We start from the raw sequence: 25,722 nt of genomic DNA, 5'->3' as shown, positions 1-25,722 counted from the left end.
CAGAAACAAATTCTATCCAAGAAAGGTTAGACTGTCAACTACTCAATATGCAGGAGGCCTGCTGAAAGATAAATATATGTGGAAGCTAAAACTGCAAAACAGCCTAAAATATCTGTGGCAATAATGTTGCACTGTCAGATGATCGAGCAATTCCACCCCCCTCCCCCCCCTCAGTCAACCTTATTTTTTCAAGCTTCTCCTGGTTTTTGTTTATTCCTTGGCGTACTGATGCACAACCTTCTATTTTTTGCCTTTCCTATGGAAGGCAGGAACATTCAAATAGATAGGGCATTCATCACAGATCATGAATGCTATTTCATGTTCCAAAGCGCTGCACCCTTTGAGGTATATTCAGTCAGTAATTCAGGTTTACTGGGCACAAAAGTTCAAAAAGGTGTATGAGGACACACTAAGCAGAGGACAGTGGCTGCCCCTTCCCCTTTGGATGAAGATAGTGACAGTTGCAAATGTGCCAAAAGACACAGTTCATGGTATGTCGATTTTAAAGACCATTACAACACTTTTCTTCTTGCCTGGAATATCTACAGTCTTTCTCCTTTACCAATTAAGCCTTCTGCAAGCATCCTCAATGTCTGTGGTGGTTACATGATTCTGAGCAGGAAGACATCTATCATACCCAGCCTTAGATCCGATGACACCTATTATCTATGCTGACAACTTCAACATGTACTATATTTCATTTGCAATCGCTCAGCCTTAGTTTTTAAAAACTGTAAGGCTCCCCATTGGAGTTGCCAAATAAAATTCAAATCCAAAGTCTACAGCCTTTCATGACAATGTTGCTTCCCATTTCAAAGTCATCTGATTGTGTTTTTTGTTCATCAGCTTAACGATCTTCAATAGTCATTATATAAACGAATTTTAGGAACAAGACTTCAAATGCACTTTACTGCAGTAGTAGCGAATAGAAAGAAGGATAGACAGTAAATGAAACTTTGCTAGTGCCTCGAGTTCACATTTCTAGGAAGCAATGCTGTCGGTGTTAATGAACTTTACTGCAGTGGCGAATAGAAATATAACCAGCAAAAGAAACTGCTAGTGCCTCGAGTTCGCATTTCTAGGAAGCAGTCTTTAAATTCATTGAATGCTATCGGTGTTAATGAACTTTACTGCAGTGGCAAACGGAAAGAAATATGGACAGTAAATGAAACTTTGCTAGCGTATCTCAAGTTCACATTTCTAATAAGCAGTTTTTAAATTCACTGAATGCTATCGGTGTTAATGATCTTTACTGCAGTGGTGTATAGAAAGATAGACAGTAAAGGAAACTTTCCTAGTTCACATTTCTAGGAAGAAATTTTTAAATTCATTGAATGCTCTCGGTGTTAACTTTATTGCAGTGGTGAATAGAAAGAAAGATGGACAGTAAAGGAAACCTTACTAGTGCCTCGAGTTTGCATTCCTAGAAAGCAGTTTTTAAATTCATTGAATGCTACTGGTGGCAAATAAAAAAAGATGGACAGTAAATGAAACTTTGCTAGCACCTCAAGTTCACATTTCTAGGAAGCAGTTACAGTAAAGGAGACTGCTAGTTCACATTTCTAGGAAGCAATGCTGTCGGTGTTAATGAACCTTACTGCAGTGGTGAATAGAAAGAATAGAATAGAATAGATAGAATAGAATAGAAAGACAGTAAACGAAACTTTGCTAGCGCCTCAAGTTCACATTTCTAGGAAGCAGTTTTTAAATTCATTGAAGGCTATTGGTGTTAATGATCTATTCTGCAGTGGTGAATAGAAAGATAGACAGTAAAGGAAACTTTGCTAGTTCACATTTCTAGGAAGCAGTTTTTAAATTCATTGAATGCTATCGGTGTTAAAGAACTTTACTGCAGTGGCGAATAGAAAGAAAGATGGACAGTAAAGGAAACTTTGCTCGTGCCTCGAGTTCACAATTCTAGGAAGCATTTTCATTGAATGCTATTGGTGTTTTTAAGAACCACATCCAGCGCACAACTTTTACGTGCCCACCACATGAAGCATAAGGTTTTGATCCAACAATAAGTCACTGATTGCTATGTGCTAAAGAAATATATATATAAATATAATAGGCAGCAGAAAATTAGGTGGGTGGATGAGGTTAAGAAGTTCGCAGGGGTCAAGTGGATGCAGCTAGCACAGGATCGGGTTAATTAGAGTAAAATGGGAGATGCTTTTTTCGTGCAGTGGGTATAGTCTGGCCAATGATGACAGAAATAGTTTGGTCTATGGGGTGCACTTTAGTGAAGGTTTGGTTTATGGGGTTTACCGTCCCAAAGCGACTCTGGCTATGAGATACGCCATAGTGGAGGGCTCCAAAAATTTAGACCTCCTGGGGTACTTTAACATGCACCGACATCACACAGCACATTGGTGCCTGGTTTTTCGCCTCCATCGAAAAGCAGCCGCCGTAGCCGGGATTCGATCCCGCATCCTTGGGCACAGTAGTCAAGAGCCCCAACTACTGCACTGCCACTGAGGGGCCTTTAGTGAAGGCTCTAGATTATTTTGGTCACTTGCAGCTCTTATGTGCAGCCATAACCTGGTACATAAACAGTTGTGTATTTTGTCCCCATGAGATGTGCAGCCACTACAGCCTCCTGAATCAAAGCCTGAGACCTTGGGCACTGTAGCATAAAGCCATAGTCACTGAGCCACACCAGCAGTTGCACAAGCCTTTTACATGAGTTCCTAGCTTGGGTTAGTTTCTGTACACAACTGTCCCACTGAAAGTGGACGCTGCCATTCTCTTTTATGGGAGTTAGAGCCACAAGTTTTCTGCAAGTTACAGTAAAATTCTTCACAACAGCAGAAACAGCAACAGCAGCTAACAAAACTAAAAATAAAACTGTACTGTAGTACTATATGAAAATGGAAAGATAAATTCAATACAATGCAGTATGTGGCTTCCGGGATGAGGAGTACCATAAATATAAAGAATTCGCACTCCAGAGTCATGATACATAAAACTTTTCTCAGCATGTTGTATTGTGAAGAAAATTCTTGGTGACTTATCACTTTATTTAGATGTCCACTTCAATGCTGCAAGAACAGTGAATGTCATGATGCAATGCAATAACGGAAATTTTGCAATGAAAGATTGCAATATTTCAGTCAGCAAATTTCTACCGTGGCATATAAACAATCCCATTACTGCATTGTGGAATGCTCCCATGCATAAAGGTATACTGAGCAGACATTTTTACTAACAAATAACGGAGATTACTTGCCAGTAGAATAGCAGTGTCTATACAGTATGTGCAATTAAAGATGCGAGTCAGGTTCACGCATCTAGCGAGACTTTATGACTAGATCATGAAGGAAAATCAGAACTGTAAAAAGTACTTACTGCATGAAGTCTATGAAATAGTAACATCTACAGTTTGGTAACAGCTTTTTGTGGCTAACTAGAAGCTTTCAACACAAGTCATGTATTTCCAGACCTGGATGGTTGATTGTGCAAAAACTGCCCACTTATGAAAGCCATCACTTTTAACTTGTCCTGCAGAGCCACACAAAGTTTTTAACAAATACAGTCCATGATCGGAACAAATAATGAATTTAGACATCATGTTGCAAGTAAATTTATAGTACATTTTAAGAGACACAAGAACTAGACCCAATTTATATGAATAAAAATTGCTTCTGTGGCTTATCTCACCATTCTAACGCTTGTTCACCAACAAAAGATGCATTTTGTTTCCTATGAAATTAGATTTAGAAAGCATTCAATTCAAGCTTGTATTTCAAGCCTGTTAAGAACTTTACAATTATTGTTTGCAAATGAAAGTGTAGCCTAGTGATTCAAGCTCAGGAACTATAGATGTCACAGCATTTTGCATGCAAAAGTAACCAGTAGAGATGATAACTATTTCATTTTCTGGCCATTTCTAGCTCATGAAACCACAATTTTTAGTTACAGTAGCCATCATTAGAGCACAGTAATCTAGAGGCAGGCCAACACAGATTTGTCGCGTCTCCCTGCATAATGTAAAGAAAAGGCACTGCTGACATTGTTCCAGCCTTCTGTATTAGCACTCAGAGCAAGAGAGGTCCACTAGCATTCCCAATGTTACAATGTGTAAAGAAACTAAGCACTTTGCTATTTGCATAGGTTGCAGCGATCTTTTCATACCTTGGCAACACTGTTTTTTGAGGACATACCCAAACACTGAAAATTATGACCAAAATTACCAAATAACCAATCAAGGAAAGAGATGTCAGAAAAAAAATATATATATATATATATTCTGAACCTTTGTTATATTTAGTTGTGTCACAATGTTTGTCTAGGCATCTGCCGTGATACAACTGCACCTTTACAAAGGGGTAATGAAGACAATCACTTATAGATGCCAGTTAATGTAAATGAGTAGAGACCAGTCTTCTCAAAAGCCAAGGTCAGATTTTTCAGTTCTTTAAAACAATTGGTAATGTGCCATTTTATTTTTGAAATAGAGGGAGTTACATTTTAACAAGCTCCACCTTGTAAGTACAATTTGACACGAGCACTGAGAGTATCGAAGTTAAAAACAAAAGAACAACATTTTAATCGCAAGGTGCTTAAAATGATGAATAACAATTCATTTCGCTTCATCACATATGAACAAAGTCAACCTCAAACATCTCAGTATTCAATTCATGAGGCCCCCCAAACATGGCACTACTGCAATAATATATTTATGTAATTAATAAAAATGCTTAAATTTCTCACTCGAGCTCATCATCAGTAGGAACAATCCTGAACTATGGAAATTCGTTACATTAACCATTAAAAAAAACAAGTACAGCTCAATATACAATATCGAACAAGACTAGTTATTCGAGTGCGATGTACATCATGTTCTATGCATCACAGTACAAAAATATATTACAGATGGTACGAAACACCACACCACCAGAACTTTAAAGACCAGGACACATGCCCATGATTAGGGCATCCACCTATAAATGACAAGGCTTTCATCTCGTACAAAACAACATAGCATGCTATAACAGTATACTACATTTTGCATAGTCAGAATCCAATAAGAAAGACTGGGTAAGTATTGCAAAGCCTATACTGTAGGCAGGCACATATTTAAAAAGTAGATGGGTGGGAGGATGTGGCAAGCACCTTTCATGTGCTAAGTTGGCTACCACAGTCATGAATGCCGTAAAATGGCAGCAGCCTTACAATGCCACAACAATCAGTAAACCACAATGACATCCACTGAAATGCATAATCAGGCCAGTGGTTGCTGATCCGCGGGACGTGTCCATTTGATTAACGTCTCTGGGGAACGATACAGGAATATCAGTTTGGCGAAGAGGTCTTCTTCAAGGCTTAATTCGCGGCTTTCCCGCACAAGGTAGATGTCTAGGCAAAGCTGAAGCACACGATCCACATTGGGCATGTCGTCAAACATGATGCTGAATGCACTGCCAGCCATGAAGCCTCGAATCACACGAGACACGACGAGCACGAAAGTAGTGTATAACCCTGCAATTCTGAAAAAAAAAAAAAAAGAAGGGAAAAAAGACATGGAGTGTTTCAGATGGGTATAAAATAAGCAACTGTGTTCCACATACAACAGAGAGCATACAGAAGGAGCACACTTACAAAGCACAGCAAGCTCTGCAGTGCCAATTATTACTGAATTTAGCCACACACTGAAAAGGTAGGTTTCTATGCAATGCTCTAGCATATCTGGTGCTCTGCCCCATGTGCATAATTTGATACAAGCACAAATTGCAGCATGGACAGCATCAGTGTGTTGCTAATCGTATTAAGCCTGACAATACATTTGCATTTAACCCTCTGAATGTCATTAATGATGATTTTTCTTACAGAAATGAATATACACCTCGCTACTTGTTCCCTCGAGGTCCTGATAATATTAGGAATAAAAAAAAAAAAAGCTTCACTGGTGAAATTTTCCTTCCAGTATGCATCTGCTTTTTGTAATGCTTGGTTTGCCTACAGGAAGGTGGCTGTGCACCCCTTTAAAAACGAGGCTTCAAAACTAACCACCACAGAAAAAAAGAGCAGATTATATGACCTCAAGAGAATTTTTTGCTTAAGCTACTGTAAGAGGGCAAAAGGTCCACATGACACGTTTTATTACATTCTAAAACATCAGAATAGACTGTCGAGGAAATTCATTGAGACGCCCGACTACTGTGCTGGAGTAACTGGGTTCGATCCCGACCGGGGCGGCTGCGAAACATGAGGAGTCTGTGTGCTAAAGATCCCCAGGTGGTCGAAATTATTCTGCAGCCCTCCACTACCAACTCCTCTTTCTCTCTTTCCACTTTCATTCCCACCTTCTGCCCTTTCCTTACTGTGCGGTACAGGTGTCCACAGAAATAAGTGTGACAGATACTGCGCCTTTTCATTCCTGTGAACCAATTATCATTATTATTAATTCAGTGACATTGCAGTGTATGCATACTTCACAGGGTGCTCACACATAAGGTGAACACATGGGCACATGGAGACTCGCTTTGGAGCGCCATTGCATCGGTCCCGGCTGCATGTGGCTGGCCATATGAAGTCCTGGGTCCTTCTTTGCCTGTGCCACTTTGCATCGATGTGCGGCCATGCCGAATACAATGGCACTTTGAAGAGTGCAACTATCTGCTTGTGTGTTCATCCGAAGAGTGGAGGACCATTGTAGAGTTCAGACAGCACTATTTTTGCCCATTAAAGTGACCGTCAGGCTGTTCTGCTTTCACACAGCCATACGCATGCAATGCATGTGGCACATATGCTGTGTGCATGTAGTACTGAACTAGTAAGGCTTATACAGACATATCCATGACTGTAATCTAACAAGCAAGCAACACTTGGCAATAGTCACACAAAGCAAAGGTTGCTACTACTGCTACATACAAGCTTTGCACCTTATTGCGCCAGTCACACCAGACATGAAATGATTAAAAAGCACTATCTGTCCAACCTTGTCACTCAAATGCAAATCTGACAGGCCCCAACCTTTTGGCAAAGGTTGTACATATGTGATGGAGCACAGGTCCATGCTCTACCAAACCAGTGATAACACCATAGAATTTGTGCTGTCCATGTTATGCTGGGTTTTATGGTGCACATGGCAACTAAAGCAAGTACTTTTAACATAAAAACAAACTCAACCCTGTATTTGGCAGCACGAAAGTGTTGTCTGAACTCTACACATGGTCATAAATACGAAGACATATCACAGCCGTTTTGAACCAATATATTTTTTACACTTGCTCCTTGAAAACAGTCTGATTATCCCCATTAATTAAGTTAATATGAGAGCTTCAACAGCTCCAAAAGTTTATGACTACGCTCTTTTAATAAACTACAGAAGCAGCTCTGAATTCCAGATGGATATGTTCTCTAGCAGGCCTTCAAACGTAAATCATCTTTAGCTCTACCCTGCTCACTACTCAAATGCACAATTTATTGCCCCCTTAACCTTCCCTTTTTTCCTGCTTTTGCATGTGCAGGCACTTCTTTTTTTAAGCCACAGTAAGCTGCTACTACGTAACTGAGTTAGTACATTACTGCATTAGTGCTTCTGCTAATGTTTGATACAGTCAAAGCAGCAGCCAAGGCATTATGTTTCCAAGTAAGTTGCCTGCTATTTAGCGAAAGTTTTTCACCACAAAAAAAGAAAAAACAGAACATAAGGAACTGTACCCATATCCAGTTAGTTGAGAGAGGGCTTGTGGGAAGACCTTGTCATTGAAGACAACCAGGCTCAGGTCAGTGCATGAGCTTTCCTCGCGCAGGAATGGGTATGGATACGATTCCGTACAGTGCTCCTGTACTTCCCACCATTCGCTGCGAGCACTCAGGTTGTTGAAAGCTCCCGTGCGCAGTCGCAGAGTCAAGTTGCGGTATGGTCCCACGCCGGGCGTGTCCAGGGCCCGAATCACATCCGACTTGCCCTTGCGGGGCACTAGCAGGAAGCGTGGCAGGATTGGTGGCACTGTGACATTGTTGGGTGTTCCACGAAGCATCTCTGCCAGGCTCTGCCGTTTACTTTCATCCGAAAGTTGCACAGTGCGCTCGTTGCTCACCACCTTCTCAGCGTTGGTATTGTCCACTGTGCGAGAGAAGGCCCAACTGAGGCGTAGAGGCACAGCTGAGCGGCTCAATTCTGCTATGAGGGCTTCTTGGCTTGGGGGGCTCACTGTCCAGATTGCAGTTGAGTTGCCATTCAAGGTTACCACGGCAACGTCGGCTGCATCATAATTAGCCAAGAAGGCCTGGGCTGCCGCATTGGACTTGTATTCCGCCTGGATTAAAGTACACTACCATCATAACGCTGCAAAGTGAATCTATATAAGGCAGCAATGTCTGAAAGAAGACCTAAAGGGTCACTAAAGGAAAGCCCAAAGCTACATTAAGCTGGCAGATTGGTCTTTTGGAAAACTACAAGCCATTCTTATTTAAAAAAAAAAAAAAAAAGACTGCACTGCTGAGAAAATCACAAATGAAGCTCCTAAATTCTTTGCACTCCCCCGTTAATGTCACAACATTGCTTTTGATGTCGTAAATCACGCAAAACAGCAAACCTCTTGACTATTAGACAAAACAACTGGGAACAAAACCGCTTCTCCTACATGTCACACAAGTCTCAGTGGCCACAGTATCAATAGATGGCACTCCTACACTGTCATGTCATCTGATGGGCACATAGACTACAATGCCACACTTATTAGACCTGTGTGAAAAACATGACCTCATCATAATTAATACAGAGGGTGAATGTTAGGAGTAAATGCAGGAATCAGGGAACAGACATCTGAGCACTGACTATGGCATTGTCACTGAAGGTATTTATGAAAAAGTAAATATGATGAAAATAGACGAAGCTTTGTACAGCTCATGGAGTGACCATAAACAGATTACCTTCTACTCGAGCCATTGTAGACAGAATGACAGAGCTAGCAGAGTTAGGATATGATAAAAAGAAAATTTTTTTGACCAACAAATAAGTGGCAGGCATTGTGGAACTAGTGAAAAAAAGAAGTAGCACAATCTGCTGTAAAAGACTGAGGATATGATAAGTTAATTGGCTTTATTAGAAAAAAAAAACGGGAAAAGTGGACCAAAATAACTATAACACTGGAAAGGCAGAAAGAAGCCTTGAAGCTCGTAAAATGCAGAAATTAAAGAGGCAATTGAATTCAAGAGAGACAGGCATCGACAGTGCACAGAGCGGGCAAACAAGCTGATCTGAGGCAGGAAGAGGTGAAGAGAAAACGGGGCCTTTACTGAATATATATTCGACATATATGACTGACTGGTATGATATATAATGATAGCGGGACTAGAACAGCATGAATACAGGGACCTGAAATAAAGCATAGAGAGGTACAAATATCTAAGTGTGTAAACTGACAAAAAAGGAACACAGCCATAATAAAGAATAGAGCACCATTGGAATACATTAGATATGAAATAAAACAAAGACTATGGAAGCTCCAGGCAGTGGCGTCGCTAGGGTCACCCGCACCCAAGCAGAGCCTTTCACATGCCATATGCATAGGTGAAAGCCTTTTACCTTGTATTCTCTGCATTTAACTTTTCTGCTCTCCTGCAAAGTTACCAATGTGCACTTGATGCCGTAAAAACAGAAAATATTAAGCGCCAGGGCCTTTTGGAGCTGGAAGACTGTAGGCGTCTCTACGGTCATTTTTTTTTTTTTTAGCGCTTTCAGTTGAGTTTCTCATTTTAACAAAGACTTCGCCTTTTCAGAGAAAAAAGGTTAGCGCATAATACACTATGTGACCACTGTTGGATACATTCATTCTCTATAACCCTTTTAAAGCACCTGGCCTCGCTATAGGTGCCCTCTTTGTCATTATTTTTTTTTTCTAGTCAGCGCTTAGTGATCAGACTTTCCAATTCCACTGAGCAACAGACATTTCATGTCTTTCGACGTTTTGAAAGTGTGAGACGGATTTGTGACTGGAACGAGGAAGGCACAGGAGATAAATGAACAAGACAAAAGGCTACCGGAGAGATACTGCCAGCGGTCCTCGCTTGGGAAAGGTGAGTGAACTGCACACACACAAACAAGAGGCGACGCAGGAGTTTCCGATGGGTATTGGGCCAATTTTGGTCATAATGCTGGTGTTTCTAGCGCACGAAAATGTACACAGGCCCAGCCCAATGTTAAAATGGCGTGGAATCTTTGGCATAAACTAAGGCATGTGTTTTCAAGAACTCCTCACAAGAGAATAATTCGTTCTACAAGATCACACTTCCTAGTCAGTGTCTCGGCGGTACTAATGCGCGCCTTCTGTTGTCTTTACACAATATTTCATTTGCCCCCCCTCCCCGTTCGCCCCTTCCTCCCTCTCACTGCCCAGCAAACTGCACCCCCCTGAGTGCTGCACCCGGTGCGGACCGCACCCCCCTTGCGACGCCACTGGCTCCGGGCTGGCTTCCAGGCCAACTTTTGTGAATGCGGTACTGTGCTTAGCCAAAGAATGGTGGGCAGATTAGCTCTGAGGGTTTCATAGAAAGACAAGCTGTACAGGGGGTACGTGTCAGTTTTCCTTTGAGGCACAGAGCAAAATCCTGTTTGAGGAGACTAGAAAGAAATCGAAAAAGAGATGACCAGCCAAAGTCTTCAGGTATTTACACAATAAAAGCACTAACATGGGATGGAGATAAGGACCTAATAGTTATTGAACATCAAAAAGATTCTGCTAAGTGAAGACAGCCAAATCTGACACTAATCTCTCAATTGAGCAAGACAATATTGCCTTTTAGTGTCCCTTAAAGTTGCTATCAAACAAATCTTGGACATTAAAGAAGATCTTTAACCCTCATTAAGGAAAAAGCTTTAAACCCGCTATAAAACAGCATACCCATAGCTTAGCACACTCATTCTGGTCAACAGACTGATGTCATAAAGATGCTGTCCTGACGAACTTCAATGCAAATTGCTAGGGGATGTGCAAATATTTGAAACTTCCAATTCAAATCGAATATGTTGTTAAATTCATATCTGATCCACTGAACACATTTGGATGCCGCTAGGCTTGAACCTCATGCAAAATTCTGCAAGTGCCTTTTCTGCATTGCGCACGTGATGAAAACAAGACTGCTAAAGCGTGCAGTTTTTCTTTTCATCCTTTCAGTGACACTTACACTGCACATTCACAAATCTAGCACGGGTTTTACCATCTCGTTTTGGTCACTTGGGATATGCAGGTAAGCCCGCATTCAAGACTGCACATGGGGCTCCTGAGAGAGGAAGCCAAGATGTCACAGACAGGGCAAGAGATAGTGTAAATATCTCCCTGACTGCATGGAGCATTAAAAGCCCATACACCTGACATGCGCGTATCGAAAACTGTGGCAATGATATGAGCTAGGGCCCTCGTCGATAGGCCTGGCCACTTTCACTATCGGAGTTTCACGGCTAGCCAGCAGTGACAATAACTACTGGCCACACATTCGATGAATATTTTTTTTTTTTTTTTTTTAGTAAAAACAATTCTGTTGCTTACCTCACTGCAGGTGGGGTCAGACATTTTTGTATAAAAAAAAAAAATGTCTGAAGTGTAATTTACTTTGACCATTACTGTTGTGCAATAGTGAATAACTACACTGTGGCCTTTCTTGCTCTAACGTTTTAGCAAGACAACACTGATGTTTATAACCCTAAATCACTTCATGGCGCGGGCATGCAGAAGCCAATTGTAAGAAACCCACATTCAGTGTGCATATAGACAAATTTTCATCTCACACAACAAATGTAAATTAAAAGGTGAAGGCGGGTGCGTAGGCATGATTGGCATATTATTAAGAAGAGTGGCACTAACCTGCAGTCTGACCCAGCTGTCGTAAGGGAGCTGTCGCAGGTTCCCTTGTTGTGCACTGATCTTGAAGATTGGCTCGTAGCCACCAAGGCTCAGCTCCACAGTACAGTCATGTGGAAGAAGAGTCTGGCCAACCGTGTTGCCCAGTGAGAAAAGCAGGAGTGGGAACCAGATGACCAGGATAATGGCAAAAAGCATCACACCACCCAACCCATACTTCGTGAGTGATGAACGTCGAGAACCCCTAGGTGTGGGATACTCTTCTTCAGCTCGTCGCTGGCACTTGAGCAGGAACACGTTGGCAAATATGTCTTCCATCTTGAGCCAGTTGGTCAGGTTCATGCTCGTGTCCGTCCAAATCCAGTCCATGAGTGAACGCAGCTCATACAAGAATGGGATCAACATGTAGCTGCAGGCAAGTGTAAAAAGAAATTAATTTCTAAAAAAAAAACACTCAAAAACACCTAAAATGCTCAAGTGAACGAAGTTATTCTAAAAGTTTGCTGTGCTTTAGGGGCTAAGTAGTAATTTTGAAAAGTTTTTCTTCAAACACAATGAAAAGCTCTCCATCCAAGTACTAAATTTCACAGTGATTGCACTGATGGCACCTAAGAAATGGCAAGAATTTTTTACATGTAATTTATGAGTATGAACAATGACTACTTACTGATACCAATTGTGCATCCAGGAAATGAGAAACTAAATATGAAGTTAAACCCTTAAAAGTGCAGCCTACAGCTGAACCATTTTCTGTGATAACACGATACCTATTTTGCAGAGTAACAGTGTTATAGTATGATGTGCTCCACCATCTTGTGTTTGTTTATGTTGTATTCAATGATATGAAAACAACAGCACTCTTCTAAACAAGCTTTTTCATGCGAAAATGCACCAAAAAGCAAAAATGCTAATTTAAATGCCCGCTTCTTTTATAACATAGTGTATGCTGCTTCCAATAAATAATTTAAGCATATCAATATGTGATCATGTAGTGGCAAATAACTTTACATATAAGTTTCATTACACACTGTTGGTTAGTTAAATTTCTTTATTAACTAAGTTAGCTCTTTTTCTTTCATCCTTCAAGCATATTGAAGGAAATTGTTTTATCTGTGCATTTTCCAACTGCTTCAAATAAACGTCAGCAATGAGAAAAGTATGCAAAATAGCACTAAAATTCAAATCAAACATGCAAAAAAAAAGCATTAATATATATTTTTTTGTTTTGTTTAAGAGGTACTTAAATGTATCAGCAGAAGCAGCATAAGTTGGAAATATACTCATAAAAAGATAAGATACTGAATTTTTATAACAAAAAGCATAAAGCATTTTATATCTGGACAATATACAATCACGTAACCTATTCTTAATTCTACTAAAGTTTCACTAAACAGCATCATTTCTTTTTTTATTTCATTTCTCTCTACAGAGAAAGTAGAGCAGGAGCTAAAGAATCATGGCCTGATAAAACTCCTGCCCCAGGTAACAAAGTTCAATGCACACTGATCACAGATACAATCTGAACTCACATACACAGGCATATTTACATGCTGACATAACCTAAACAAGATTCAGCACACATATGCTGCAGTAAGACAGTACAAATAAACGTGCAAACTCATAAAAAGTGTAAAGATGCATAACCATACGAGCACAATAAAATCTCAGAGAACTATAACACTGTTACTGACCATATTATTATAGGGCAAGGTTAGTCCCATCGTAATGTGTTCAGTTCAATTGAAGGTAAATCACTTAAAACTTGCAAAATGGTTCTTACTGAGGTTTGCCAAGGATCAATTTTAGGTCCGGTACTATTTAAGTAAATGACTTATCATTTTGTTGGATACCTTAAAAAGTTGAGATTTATACTGACGCTGCAATAACTTTCACAGGCAATACACTCGTGGCAATTCAAACCGAGAAAAATGAGTTACCACACATTTCAGCTTAGGTTAAGCTAACATGCTAACAATAAGCACAGCCAGGACACTGTACATCCCATTTAGATCTAGACAAAAGTGCATCAGCCCTGTTCGGTTACATGTAAACCTGCCGTAAAATGTTTATGGAAGGTGGTTCTGTCAAAGAAAAAATTTCTTTGTGTCCAAAATTTGCTGCTTGGGATTTAAAGATGCACTGTGCAGTTTGAGCAACCATAATTAGGCTGCATATACGGCAGCACCTTGTAGGTTAGCGGCAGTAGTGTCACTAGAGGGGTGAGGATTGCACCAAGTGCAGAGTTAGGGGTGCAACTGCAAGAGAGGGGGAGGAGAGGAAGTAGTATGGGGGGGACAGTGACGCTGCGCTTGTTGATGAGCCTTATTTAACTGCGAATGAGTACAAAGTTTCAATTCTGAAACTCAAAGCCTTCCATGATTGGTGAGGAACCTTCCATCTAAATACCTCATCTATGATGACATCTGAAAGCAGCAGGCATCGACATGAAGAGAGGCAAAGCATTTGGCACCATTTGCTTTAGTCAATAAGCGCAAATAAAACTGTTGGAATTCTATTTTCTCACCAACCTATTTCACTAGACTGCCCTGCAATATTGCGGATGGTGTATGCCTCTGTGTGGCATCATGACAGGACGTTGAGTTCAAATTTGAAGCCTAGAAAAAATACTTATATACTACAACACCACAAACTGCAATGAGAATGTCTAGACTTTCACGCTGTACAGTATTATCTGTTAAAAGCAAACAGCAATGCCAATGAAGAAATGATCAGCTTTGCAGGCCTTTCAGTGAAAAAAAGAAAGTTTTTGCTTGTTTGTTTTCCTCTTGAGTCTCCATTCCTAAACATAGTATTTTCTATTATGAAGCAAAGTGACTGCATTCGCCAAGTGCTTCCATGCTCATTATACGCATTACTTCCTGATCTAGACAACAAGGGGTGTCCGATATGTACATGAACATCGAAACAAAGAGCTATTCAGATCGCACACCAATCAGTCCTAACTGGCCTTTATAGAAAGTGAAAGTGTCAGTAAATGCTTTTTCAGTACTTGCGTCAAATTTTTCAATATATAATGGCCTGGGGGGCGAGTTGGTGCATGGTGGAATTGAACGGCGGCGCAACAAGGAAACTGACACAGACAAGAAGGGGACACCACATGCGCACACTACCAACTATTTATTAAACGGAAAGGTGGCATATTTATACGTCCATCTCAAGCATCAGACTCATCGCCACAGTCCGCTCCAAACCCGACACGTGAACGCCGAGCAGCACCAACAGGAAATCAGACAAGATATTTCTAACCTCAGTGGATAAACTATCAAAAACGGGAAAAAAAAACATTTTTTTAAAGCGGAAGGCAGGACATATCTCATAGCAAATGCAGTGTGGAAAATCTGGCAGAAGAAGAAAGCCCTGTGCGAAAAGAGGCACGGCAAGCATTACTGTTCCTGTGCCGTCGGAGTGGTCTACGAAATCCCACTGACGTGTGGAGGGGTCTATATAGGCCAGACGGGTCGCTGTATTAACGACAGAGCACGGGAGCATGAGAAATAGTTAGAAAACGGAGGCGGGTTAAATTTGTCTACCCACTGCAAAGAATGCAACTGTGAGCCAATGCTTAACGGTATAAGGATTCTGGGCAGGAGTCGCGATCATTTAGCACGGGAAATTCTTTAAGCCTTTATGATCAAAAAAAAGGGTAGCATTTGTGTTAGCGACTCGTCTGTATCCCTCCGTAGAAATGAAGTTTCATTCCTTGATAATTTTTTGTGACGGCATGCACTGTGCGACTTTAAGCCCGGAATTTTTAACGGCCTTATGATGTTTAGTTAGGCGGGTCGTTAATTTCGTCGCTCGTTTGATTCTGCATTTGCTACCAGTGCTTTTTGTTGCTGTTGTTTTAGGTTTGACCGCTGCTGTTTCTTTTGTTTTGACTCTGCTTTTGCTACGATCGTTTTTAGCTGCTTTTGCTTCATTTGTTTTGACTCTGCTTTTGCTACGATCGTCTTTTGTTGTTGGCTTAGGGTTCTGACTGCGTTTGCTTATCTGTTTTGACTCTGCTTTTGCTACGATTGTTTTATCGTTTTATTTTTTATTTGCTAGGGTTCGGGCTGGTTGCTTCTCATGTCTTACTCTGCTGTTTTCGGTCCACACTGCATTTGCTATGAGATATGGCCTGCCTTCCGTTTTAAAAAAATGTTTTTTTTCCCGTTTTTGATAGTTTATTCACTGAGGTTAGAAATATCTTTTCTGATTTCCTGTTGGCGCTGCTCGGCGTTCACGTGTTGGGTTTGGAGCGGACTGTGGCGACGAGTCTGATGCTTGAGATGGACGCATAAATATGCCACCTTTCCGTTTAATAAATAGTTGGTAGTGTGCGCATGTGGTGTCCCCTTCTTGTCTATGTCCGTTTCTTTGTTGCGCCGCCGTTCAATTCCATTTTTCAATATATATATAGGTGATTTTAGATTTTAAGTTCTTCTGAATAATACACCTTTCTGCCACACATTCTTCTAGAAAGTGCATCAACGAGGCTCTACTGTATTTATTTTAGGATGCATTGAAGACTGCAATGAAATTAAATTTTTTTTTCACTAATATTGCCTTACAAAGACAGACTGCAGATGTACATCTTGATATTTTGACTGAACAACTAGACTGAAAAATATCCCAACTACTTAACTGTCAACTACGTACTAATAATTTGTGATGTAAACTTGCCTAACCTAAGGTTGTTTTTCTCATTTTTTCATTGTCATTTGGCATACTACTGAGAGTCATGAGCTACTTATACAGTTCTCTGCAGAAAAGGCACAATAATGAATTGGCTCCTCTACAACAAGAGTGGTGAAACTGGGTTCAAAATGAAGCCCTTGCATTCCTAAAAGTGCATTTTGGGTTTGCCACACATCTAGACCAATGTATGCCTACACCCCCATCTTTTCTTTATCAAATTTCAATTTGACAACATTCTGGAACCCTTGCACCACTGTCGTGGCAGTGCAGTGGCCATTTGAAGCCACCATCCCAGGACACCGTATGGCTTGTAGCCATAGCCTTCAGCGGGGCACAACTCAACTAGCACTCACTCCGGAGTTCCGCCAGAGGCGCTGAAGGCAGTGGAGAAAAAAATACCTCCTCGCACCCCCTTAGAGAAATTCCGATGTAGAGAGAAGAGCTCACCTTTTATTTTTGTGTTTTTAACTGATTGTGTTGCGATGATTTACAATGCCGTTTCTCAGTTCAGTTCAGTAATAAAAAAACTAAATAATATATTGAGGCCTTAAGAAAGAACATGTTCGTTTTCCAAAATCAAACACCACTGGTTATTCTTTAGCAAAAATGTGCAAAATTTTGTGCCAAATGTCATGGCTGACGGAACTAGCAATATCAAAATGCATTATTAAAAGTGAACACCAGAAGGTGCCAGCTCATGGCATGCCAAAGGGTTCATATAATTACTTCACTATAGAGGCAGTCAGCATCAACTAAACGTGGGCATTTTTTATGGAGCTTACTTTAGCATGGTTTTTTTTTTTTTTTTTTTTGCATGCATGTTACGCAGGAAGAACAGAAGTCAAAGCACTTCCTTTAGAAAGCCAAGAGGGTTCAATTGAGCACCCTTGCCATCCTTGCTCTAACACATATCAGTTAAGTACATCTCTGTTCAGCATATAGTGACTGCCTCTTCCTCTGCTGTCTGAAATGACGATGGCAAGAGTACACTGTTCGCAATAATCATCAACTTTCAATAAACCCCTGTGTACTATCCAAGAGGAAAATTAGAAGTGAAAGACACATCAATTTCAATTTTCTTATAACCTGTAATGCCTATGTAGAGTGCTTAGTTATTTCAGTACTGTGGTATAAAAGTGCGGGATTCAGCAGGGCATCAAGTAACCATGGCAGAGAAATTTATTTCCCATCGAATATATATATATTTTTACTTTTTAAAGACAGGCAGTTTTTGTTGGTCGTTTTTCTTCAGTCCTGATTCTCATCTGATCATTTCTGTTGCCTTGTTTGCATAACTAAACTGAACTCCAACGATTTCCAACAAAAATCCTGTTCTGTTATTCTGCAGTAAGAATGTGGAAGCGAGGGCCTATGCCAGCCACAGCTATCTGCCCAGTAGTCTTTGCGAATGCTCAGATTCAAATTGAGAAAATATATATACATATACAAATTGTACTCACCCCTTAAATAGGAAGTAATTTATGTAGTTGTACTTTTTGCAGAAGAAGTTCCCCAGGATTCGAGTGGGATAGCCCGAGCGTATCTGATACGCCGAGAGTATCAAGTAAATGCACTTGATGAAATACCACAGCTTGGGAGGCAAGTTCTTTTCTTCCACGAAGGATCGCTGAGAAATGCCTGGCAGTACGAAGAACATCCATATGTGTATGACAAACACTATGAACACCTGGAAGATAAGCTTGCCCAGGATATACTTCCGCAGGTAGAGTGCCCGGTCAATCACAATAAGGGCAAACTGGGCCAACAGCATGATAAGGAAAGGCACAGGAACCTGCAAGCATAATTAGACACGTGTTGCAAGCACTACACAAATACTTGAAAAATGTGGCCACCTACCTCGTTCTTTTGGAAATATGAAGCAACACCATCTTCAGATCCTCCAGTCTGCAATTGAAATTTCCATAATGAGAAACACTATAGAAAGAGAAAACGTCCAATCTCTCTTCCCGCCACCACTCTCCCCCAACAGCAAAGGAGTGCTCCATAGGCCCTAGCCGTCTGATAATATAACCGCACAAGGCAGATATATATTTGAGAATGTGCACTCCCTGGCCTGCCAAGATAATGTGCACATGAACACTGGACTTTTGAGAGTGCTCACATGACTGCAAAGGGTGCATTCTCAACCTTGTGCCCACCTCCCAAGCCCATCAGGATATGTTCAATAGGCTGGAGGTGAACACAAGTTATCATTTGCAGTGCATGAAACTGATGTGAATGCTGTCTGCCCCGAAGAAAGCCTCCTATACAGGTATCGCCATGAATGTGGAATGCTGTCAGCCCTCACTAGACAAACTGAAAAAAAACAAACTTGAAAGCGATAAAATACCTAAAGAGACAAAAAGCCGGTATCGGCGTTGTTGTCATTGTCCATTGTAAAGCGAAAATCCACGATGAATGAAAGAAAAAATTAGAGGGTCTCTTAGATGTCTCTGAAAGAGGAGAATGGCGAAAGCCTACCCATCCTCTCCGATCATTTGCCTCTCATCGACGTTCGTCGCAGTGCTACATATAATTATAGTTGGTTTACAAGAAAGGAAAGGCCCAGTATCTGTCACACTTTCTCCGGCAAATGTGAGTTCGGACTGTACACCATCGCTTCTGTTGCGTGGTTTCCTTGGCGCGCGTTCAAGTGTGGGATTGTAGATGGCAGGAACACTAGACAAGAACTAATCTCGCGGAATCTGACAGATCTCGTGCACAGAACTCGCGCACAACTCTTACGCACGGGATTGCTTTCCATGAGCCTCTGAAGGCTTTCGCCTTAATACGCAAGACCAGCAACCAAACGTTGCACATAAAATTTTAGTGCCTAAGGGGCAATACATTGTGAATGCATCAAATTATTGCTCTCAGCAAAAACTGACTGGCTTTTTTTGGCAAGACTGCAGTTTGTCCATCAGCAAAAAATGCATTAATCAGAAAGAAAATTGGATTTCAGTCTTCCTACCAGTCGATTCAAGCCTAGTAACGTCCTTACTGGAAAGGACAGGTTTCTACTGTTTTAGTGAATGTCAACGTAGCATAGACTCTGATGCATGTCAAAAATCTGTCGAACCACACATTTTACTTGCAAAATCGGCTGGTGATGGTTCCAGCTGTTTCTTTTTGTTTTTTGTTTTTGTTTTTGTTTTTTGTGTGTGCATGCATGTGTGTGTTCTAGCTTATAAAAACCATATTTCCGGAGAAGGTGTTGTCTTAGTGATTAGAATGCAGTACCCTATCATGGTAAAATATGGTACGACAGAATATATATACGTACACCAAAGGCCCAGTAGCCGAAGACCATTATGAAGAAATTGATGAAGTCACAGAAGAACATGTAGGCATAAACATCCGTAGTCACCCTGTACACTGGGTGCAGCAAATTTTCAAAGAAGTTGCGAAACGGTTCCACATAGCGGGATATGCTGCAGAAAAATGGAGACAAAGAAATATAATAGCGCAAAAATTCTGCATAGGATAAATTCTGTTTTAACAATCACATATATAAAAAACGATACCTTCACGAAATGAAAACCACACATTACCTCATACATTACCGCAATGCATTAAACACAATACATAAAAAAAAAAAGAGGTATATGTACCACGTAAAAGAAAAACTGCAAGTATCGTAGAGACAAAGTCAAAAAATAACATTATGAGCTGTGAGATTAAGGTTGTAGTGAAAAACAAGCTTCAATGACACCTACTGCTTTTGTTTAGCACCAAAATTAAAGCAACAAAGTGCATACATACAAAGTTGTCAGTTTCCAACTATAGGCCAAAAGTAAATATTACTTGGTAACATTTCTAAACACTCCACAATATTATCTTTACGCTCATGTGGCTGCATTGTACCAGCTTCATGAAGGAAACCGAGGACAAGTGAAGTGTGCATATTTACTATGAAGCAAATTTTTTGCCCGACTACATGAAAAAGCCCAAGCTACGCCATCTTCTCTGCTACACATGGTGTCATGTGAGAAATGCACACAATGAGGCTCGTCACCTCGATTAAGCTTGCAGTGTGGCCACCCCAAGTGCTGCCCTACAAAAGGCCACGTCAGTTGAGTGAAACTATACATTCGAACGATAACATTTCGATTTATCAAAGGCTCCTCTTCTGTCTTTCTACCTCTCTGCATTCTATATTTCTATTCTAGATCTTTCTACCTTTTTTTTTTTGTTTCTGCAAGAGTGAACAGATGTTTACTTGTACTTGTCTTCCTAACGCTTCAGTACAACTGCTCTACCAAACAGATCAAAATACAGGGGTGCCCTAGCTTTAAACCTAGGCCTATGATCACAGATTTGAGCTTTCTGAATTGATCTCCTAATAATTAGTCCAAGATATGGCTTTCCAAACACTTGTTTGAAATGCATAAAAGCAAAATTATGATTCATACATCTACACCAATGTACGTCCAGTCTTACAGTGTCTCAAGAAACTCTCATAATAGCAGAACTTTACAGTGATGCTATTCTGTACTTAAGACAGCATACTGCAGAGTGCTGACATAACATTTTTTAATTGCCACCAACATGGCCAATATTGACAAAGAAAGTGCATACCGGAACCTCCTCCAGCATATTCAATGATTTACAATTTATATCAACAAATAAAAATCTTCTTAAAAGTAACCTAAAGTTGCTACTTCCTTGGAAAAGGCTACTCTATAAATTCAGAAAAATGACAGAAAAAAAGTACTGCAAAACCTAAGACAAAAAAGTATAAACAAGTTGAAAAACAGAATAAAAGTAAACGCCGCAAAAGTGAAGTGTTGGGACCTCCATAATCTTTCGTGATATCAAGTGAGTTTGTTCTAAAGGTCGCGCACCATATCTTACGCAATAGAAGCAAAGTAGCAGCAGAAAAAAACCTGGTGAAAGGTTCAGCAGAAGAAAACCCGCATGTAGTGTGTACTGAAGAGACTTATTTGAAAGGCACTGCTTATTTTTGTACGGACACAAAACACAGTCAAGCACTGCTTAGACTCGTTGCACAAAAGGCAAATCATTGCAAAGGTGGCAGTGTTTCTTTATGAAGAAGCTCATAAAGATTGCCAGTTTGGTCACTGCTAAATATATCAACTGTCTCTGCTCCTTTGGCACCTTGAGCAAGGCAGACTCACAACTACTTGTTGACAGGATCATGTGGAGCACCTGTTTCTTCTCTCGCTACTTCAAAACCTCCTCAGCCATCCACTGGTTGCCTTGAATGCATCTTTAACACGTACTGAATGTGCAAAAAAACTCCCTAGGCCTTTCTGCAGAGCAAAGTCTGTTGGCAGAAACCCTTCTCGCGTGTACTTCACTTTCCACAATGTCAACAGTGTGGGTACTGGCTGCTTGAATCCACTTCCACGATGGACCCACCTCATGTTGGGTCACATGCACCTTGCCCTTATCTTTAAAATGATTGCCCGCTGGCCAAAACATGTCCCGAGATTACAGTGGAGATCCAAAGATCTTGCTTCATATTGTACAGGCTGAGCACCAAAATATTCAAGGAAGAATTTATAATTTTAATTTGGCCCTGGAAATTGGTAAAACAAACTGCAGTACAGTCCTGAGGTGAAGCCCTGCCATTATTGGTGTAGCCCACCAAATGACCACATCTCGATGAAATATCACAGGTTTCCTTAATCCTTTTACTGTTGAGTGTTTCTGGCCTTGGTGCAACCCCGGTGTCTGCTAGGTCTTGAGAATATCAGGGAAGGAACACGCGGTTTCTTTTCGATTATGACCATGATACAAATAACACACTTAACAGAAGATACATATTTTAGTGTCCTCGGAATGCAGTGTCAGAACAGCAACCCCCCCCCTCCCCCCCTCACAGACACATGCACACACACCATAATTTTGAACACTGTTTTGAACACTGTATTCCCCCACACCTATCCTTGGGGGATGCCTAAATTCCTTCATGGCACAGGAAAATTCACTGTAGAGGTGTTCACAGTGCAAAGCCAGCCGAAAATACTCTAAGCATAAAAAATGATCCATAATTCTTGATGAACTAAAAATGATGACTAAATATGCCGAAGATGGATTTGAAAAAAGTCTCGAAGTAAGAAACATTTTACACACTGAAGAAAGGTCACTCACGCATTCATGAATTCAACTGTGACAGCAAAGCATACTATTAAGCTGCATAGCCTGTACACTGCATTATGGTTGTCTCTACATCCAACAGTTCTTAAAAGGGTTCCCAATACAGTTACAGCCTATGCAACTCCTTTCTGTTTGCTACATACCATTCCACACTGAAAGTCAGTTGAAATAATTCTGCAGTTTTTAATCAGAAAAAAAAAAAAAAAAAAAAAAAATGTCAGTTGGTAACCTAGACTGGGCAACCTTTTCATTCAAACAAGCAGTCACACATGAACTCCCAACAGTTTTCAGTAGGATGCAGAGGTCAGGTAAACTGCAGACGTGCACTCACCCATCAAATATTTTGCTCAAATGAATAAAGCTTTCATCCAGGACACCCTGTCCAGACAGAACATCTGAAAATAAGGCAGCAGTAAGGAAAGTACTACAGACTTGTAAAAAAATTTTTCCACCTTTAACCTAACCCAGCACTTTAGAAAAGACACTGCATTTTTTATGCATGGGTACCAGTGTTTATGACTCACCATCATAGCACCTTGACCCTGTCGAAGCAGTGTCTAATGGTGGGGCTGCCAGGTCTAGAATCTGAAACGAGTAAAGAGCAAAATTGTTAAGTACACTTCTAGCACTGGACATAGAAACATTGACTAAAAATTACCTGCGACACCACAAAAACATTTTTCTTGTTTCATTCTCAGTTTTTTTTTTTTTTATGGAGCCTACATGGCACACCTTTCAATTAGTATTAGTAGAACGACCCCCCCCCCCCCCCCCCCTACTGACTCTGTGGATAAGGATGCCTTCTTGTGCACCCATTCATAATGATATGGCAGTAGCTGGCTGCACAGCTGTACCTTGATTGGCTTTAACCTTGGCAGGTGCTGTTATAAATGCCCTACAGCTATTTTACCACAAAAAACAAACAAACAAAAAGACAAACACGTACCTCTAATGGCTTTTAAACCATATTCAAACAAGATGACAGGTTGATCCTGACTGATATTTCCATGGCTTCCTTCATTCTCAACCCTTCCTTCCCTGCAGATCTACTTTCCAACAAAAAAAAGTCATTCCCCAAGTCTGTTGCTGTAGGCTGGATGCACAAATCTCTATGAATATGCTTGCCTGGCAAACACTTCGGTGGCCGGCAAAATTTACAGCTCTATGTGATTCTTCAACTGCATAAGAGTCTTTGTCCAAAGGCTGTGACTGTCGCACTGAGGAAATGTTGAATGTTTATGCAAGCAACTCCACTACTGATACATTATCAATTCTAGGAGTCTCGTGTATTGTGTCATGCTAATGAACCCTGCCGTAGCACCCAATACACGTTGCAAGGAGGAGAAGGAAACAAGAAACAACTTTAATGAAACACAGTATTAAGCGCCGAGAATGTCCTAGGGCAGGGTCACCAAGGCCAACTGGTCTTTCAGCTCGTCAGAGACTAACCAAGCCCGCCACATTGGGGGAGAAGGGTACGGGAAGTAAAGTGACTGAATTGCAACAGGGCAGGAAAACATGCAGTGTTCTAAGTTAGCACAGTGTTTAGGACCATTTGGGCATGCGGGAGAATGTCTGATGTGGTAGAGAAAAACGATTGGGCAGCGGTGAGGAGTATTTAGGTGTAGGCGTTGAAGAATGCATATATGAGTTGTTTGCATGTTTCACATCCCCTGAATTGGGTACCACTCACGAGCCGCAACGCCACCCTCATTTTCTTAACTGCTTTTAAATGACAGAGATTAATTTGCAGAGCTGCGTACACTAAATGATATGATAGTTTGCGAATTTACTTTAGTGATGCCTCAGTAAGTCAAATCTTGCAATGTACTCATGTACTCAGTGCTCACATATACAGAACGCAAAAAGGGAATGTTTAAAGCACTTCACACAAGCATGGAAGGTGCTGAAAAAAAGTCAACTGCTGTCCATCAGGAAGCTCTTCTCTGCCTGCTAGTGCTGTACCAATTTTTTTTTGACAACCTAAGGTGTAAAAGGAATTTTCGTAGTACTATGGCCACTATGTCTCTTACTATATGGTTAAGATTTGGTACTGCCATCACTAAATATACAGCCATTCTGCCCTAAAAAAATGAGCCTGCAATTAACTAAAGTCAGACAGGTTTTATATTTTGTTGAAATGAATTATTAAATAAATTGAAAAAAATTTACATTAGTCATCTTGTGTTTTGCGGTACCATGCTGGGACGGAGGGAGAAGTGCTGGGTGCTGGCAGCAAAATTGAAAGCAACACCTGTGACCTGGCTGTGTTCAATGCGGAAATAGCTGGTGCACTGGTTCCTGATAGCAGCACACAGGCCAAAACACTAAGCAGCATTCTTAGCAGTCTGTCAGGACAGAAAAAAAAGTCCAGTTCCACAGCAATATGCCACAGTGCAAAGACTCCAGATATGAGTTGCGATCCGGCAACTAGGAATGCTGCTTAGCATTTCGGCCCACTTGTAGCTAGTGGGAACCAATGCAGCTGCTACTGTTCGTAATGAACATGTCCAAGTTAAAGCCGTTACTTCAATTCATTTTCACCCCCTTCACACTCGCATCACTAGAGAACGTGGCTATATTCATGAATTCTAAGATCGAGAGTGCTGCTGTCGAGGCATACAAGCTCAAGACCACACAAGATGTTTCATATTTTGCAGGCTTTCTCTCCAACACAGAAATAACATCTATAATGCATAAAAATAAAATCTAAATAATAAGGCGTTGTTAATGACTATAATATGGCACAGAATTTTTTACTGGAAACAATATAACTAGAAAGTTCATTTTCTTCAATTTATTGTATTATTAAATTGAACAATAAAAATATTCTGACTGTATACAGCTGTTAACAACATGACTGAGTAATATACCAGGTGCACCAGCTAACTTCTGTTAAGGTATAACAATATGCCGCAGCACAACAGGTGGAGGCAATATAACTTCTCACAATCCTGCGTCATTTTCATTACACTGGTGCTCAGATGTTTGCAAGACAACTTTAATCAGCTCCTGTCTAGCATCAATTATGTTTCCGAAATGTTTTATTGCGCTGCTCCCTGCAGAGTTTTGTTACCAAAGAATTATT

General features: G+C 40.7%; 1 protein-coding gene across 8 annotated transcripts in view; it reads right to left on the bottom strand.

The window, feature by feature from the left end:
• Positions 1-3,721: 3,721 nt before the first annotated feature.
• Piezo (piezo type mechanosensitive ion channel component) overlaps positions 3,722-25,722 on the bottom strand; it is a 146,900-nt gene continuing 124,899 nt past the window's right edge. For all 8 annotated transcript variants that reach the window (XM_084588011.1, XM_084588014.1, XM_084588012.1 and 5 more), the window contains 8 exons: positions 23,159-23,219; positions 22,966-23,029; positions 19,795-19,942; positions 18,369-18,416; positions 17,972-18,303; positions 11,814-12,219; positions 7,666-8,267; positions 3,722-5,489 (listed from right to left, as the gene is read on the bottom strand). In XM_084588011.1, the coding sequence (XP_084444137.1) occupies positions 5,225-5,489; positions 7,666-8,267; positions 11,814-12,219; positions 17,972-18,303; positions 18,369-18,416; positions 19,795-19,942; positions 22,966-23,029; positions 23,159-23,219 (1,926 nt within the window). In that variant the 3' untranslated portion in view covers positions 3,722-5,224. The remainder of the gene's footprint in view (positions 5,490-7,665; positions 8,268-11,813; positions 12,220-17,971; positions 18,304-18,368; positions 18,417-19,794; positions 19,943-22,965; positions 23,030-23,158; positions 23,220-25,722) is intronic.

This window comes from Amblyomma maculatum, chromosome 1 (genome assembly GCF_055883805.1).
Source record: "Amblyomma maculatum isolate TAMU_Amacu chromosome 1, ASM5588380v1, whole genome shotgun sequence".
Taxonomy (NCBI): domain Eukaryota; kingdom Metazoa; phylum Arthropoda; class Arachnida; order Ixodida; family Ixodidae; genus Amblyomma; species Amblyomma maculatum.
The sequence above is the reverse complement of the archived record's forward strand: the minus strand, read 5'-3'. Positions and strand labels throughout refer to the sequence as shown.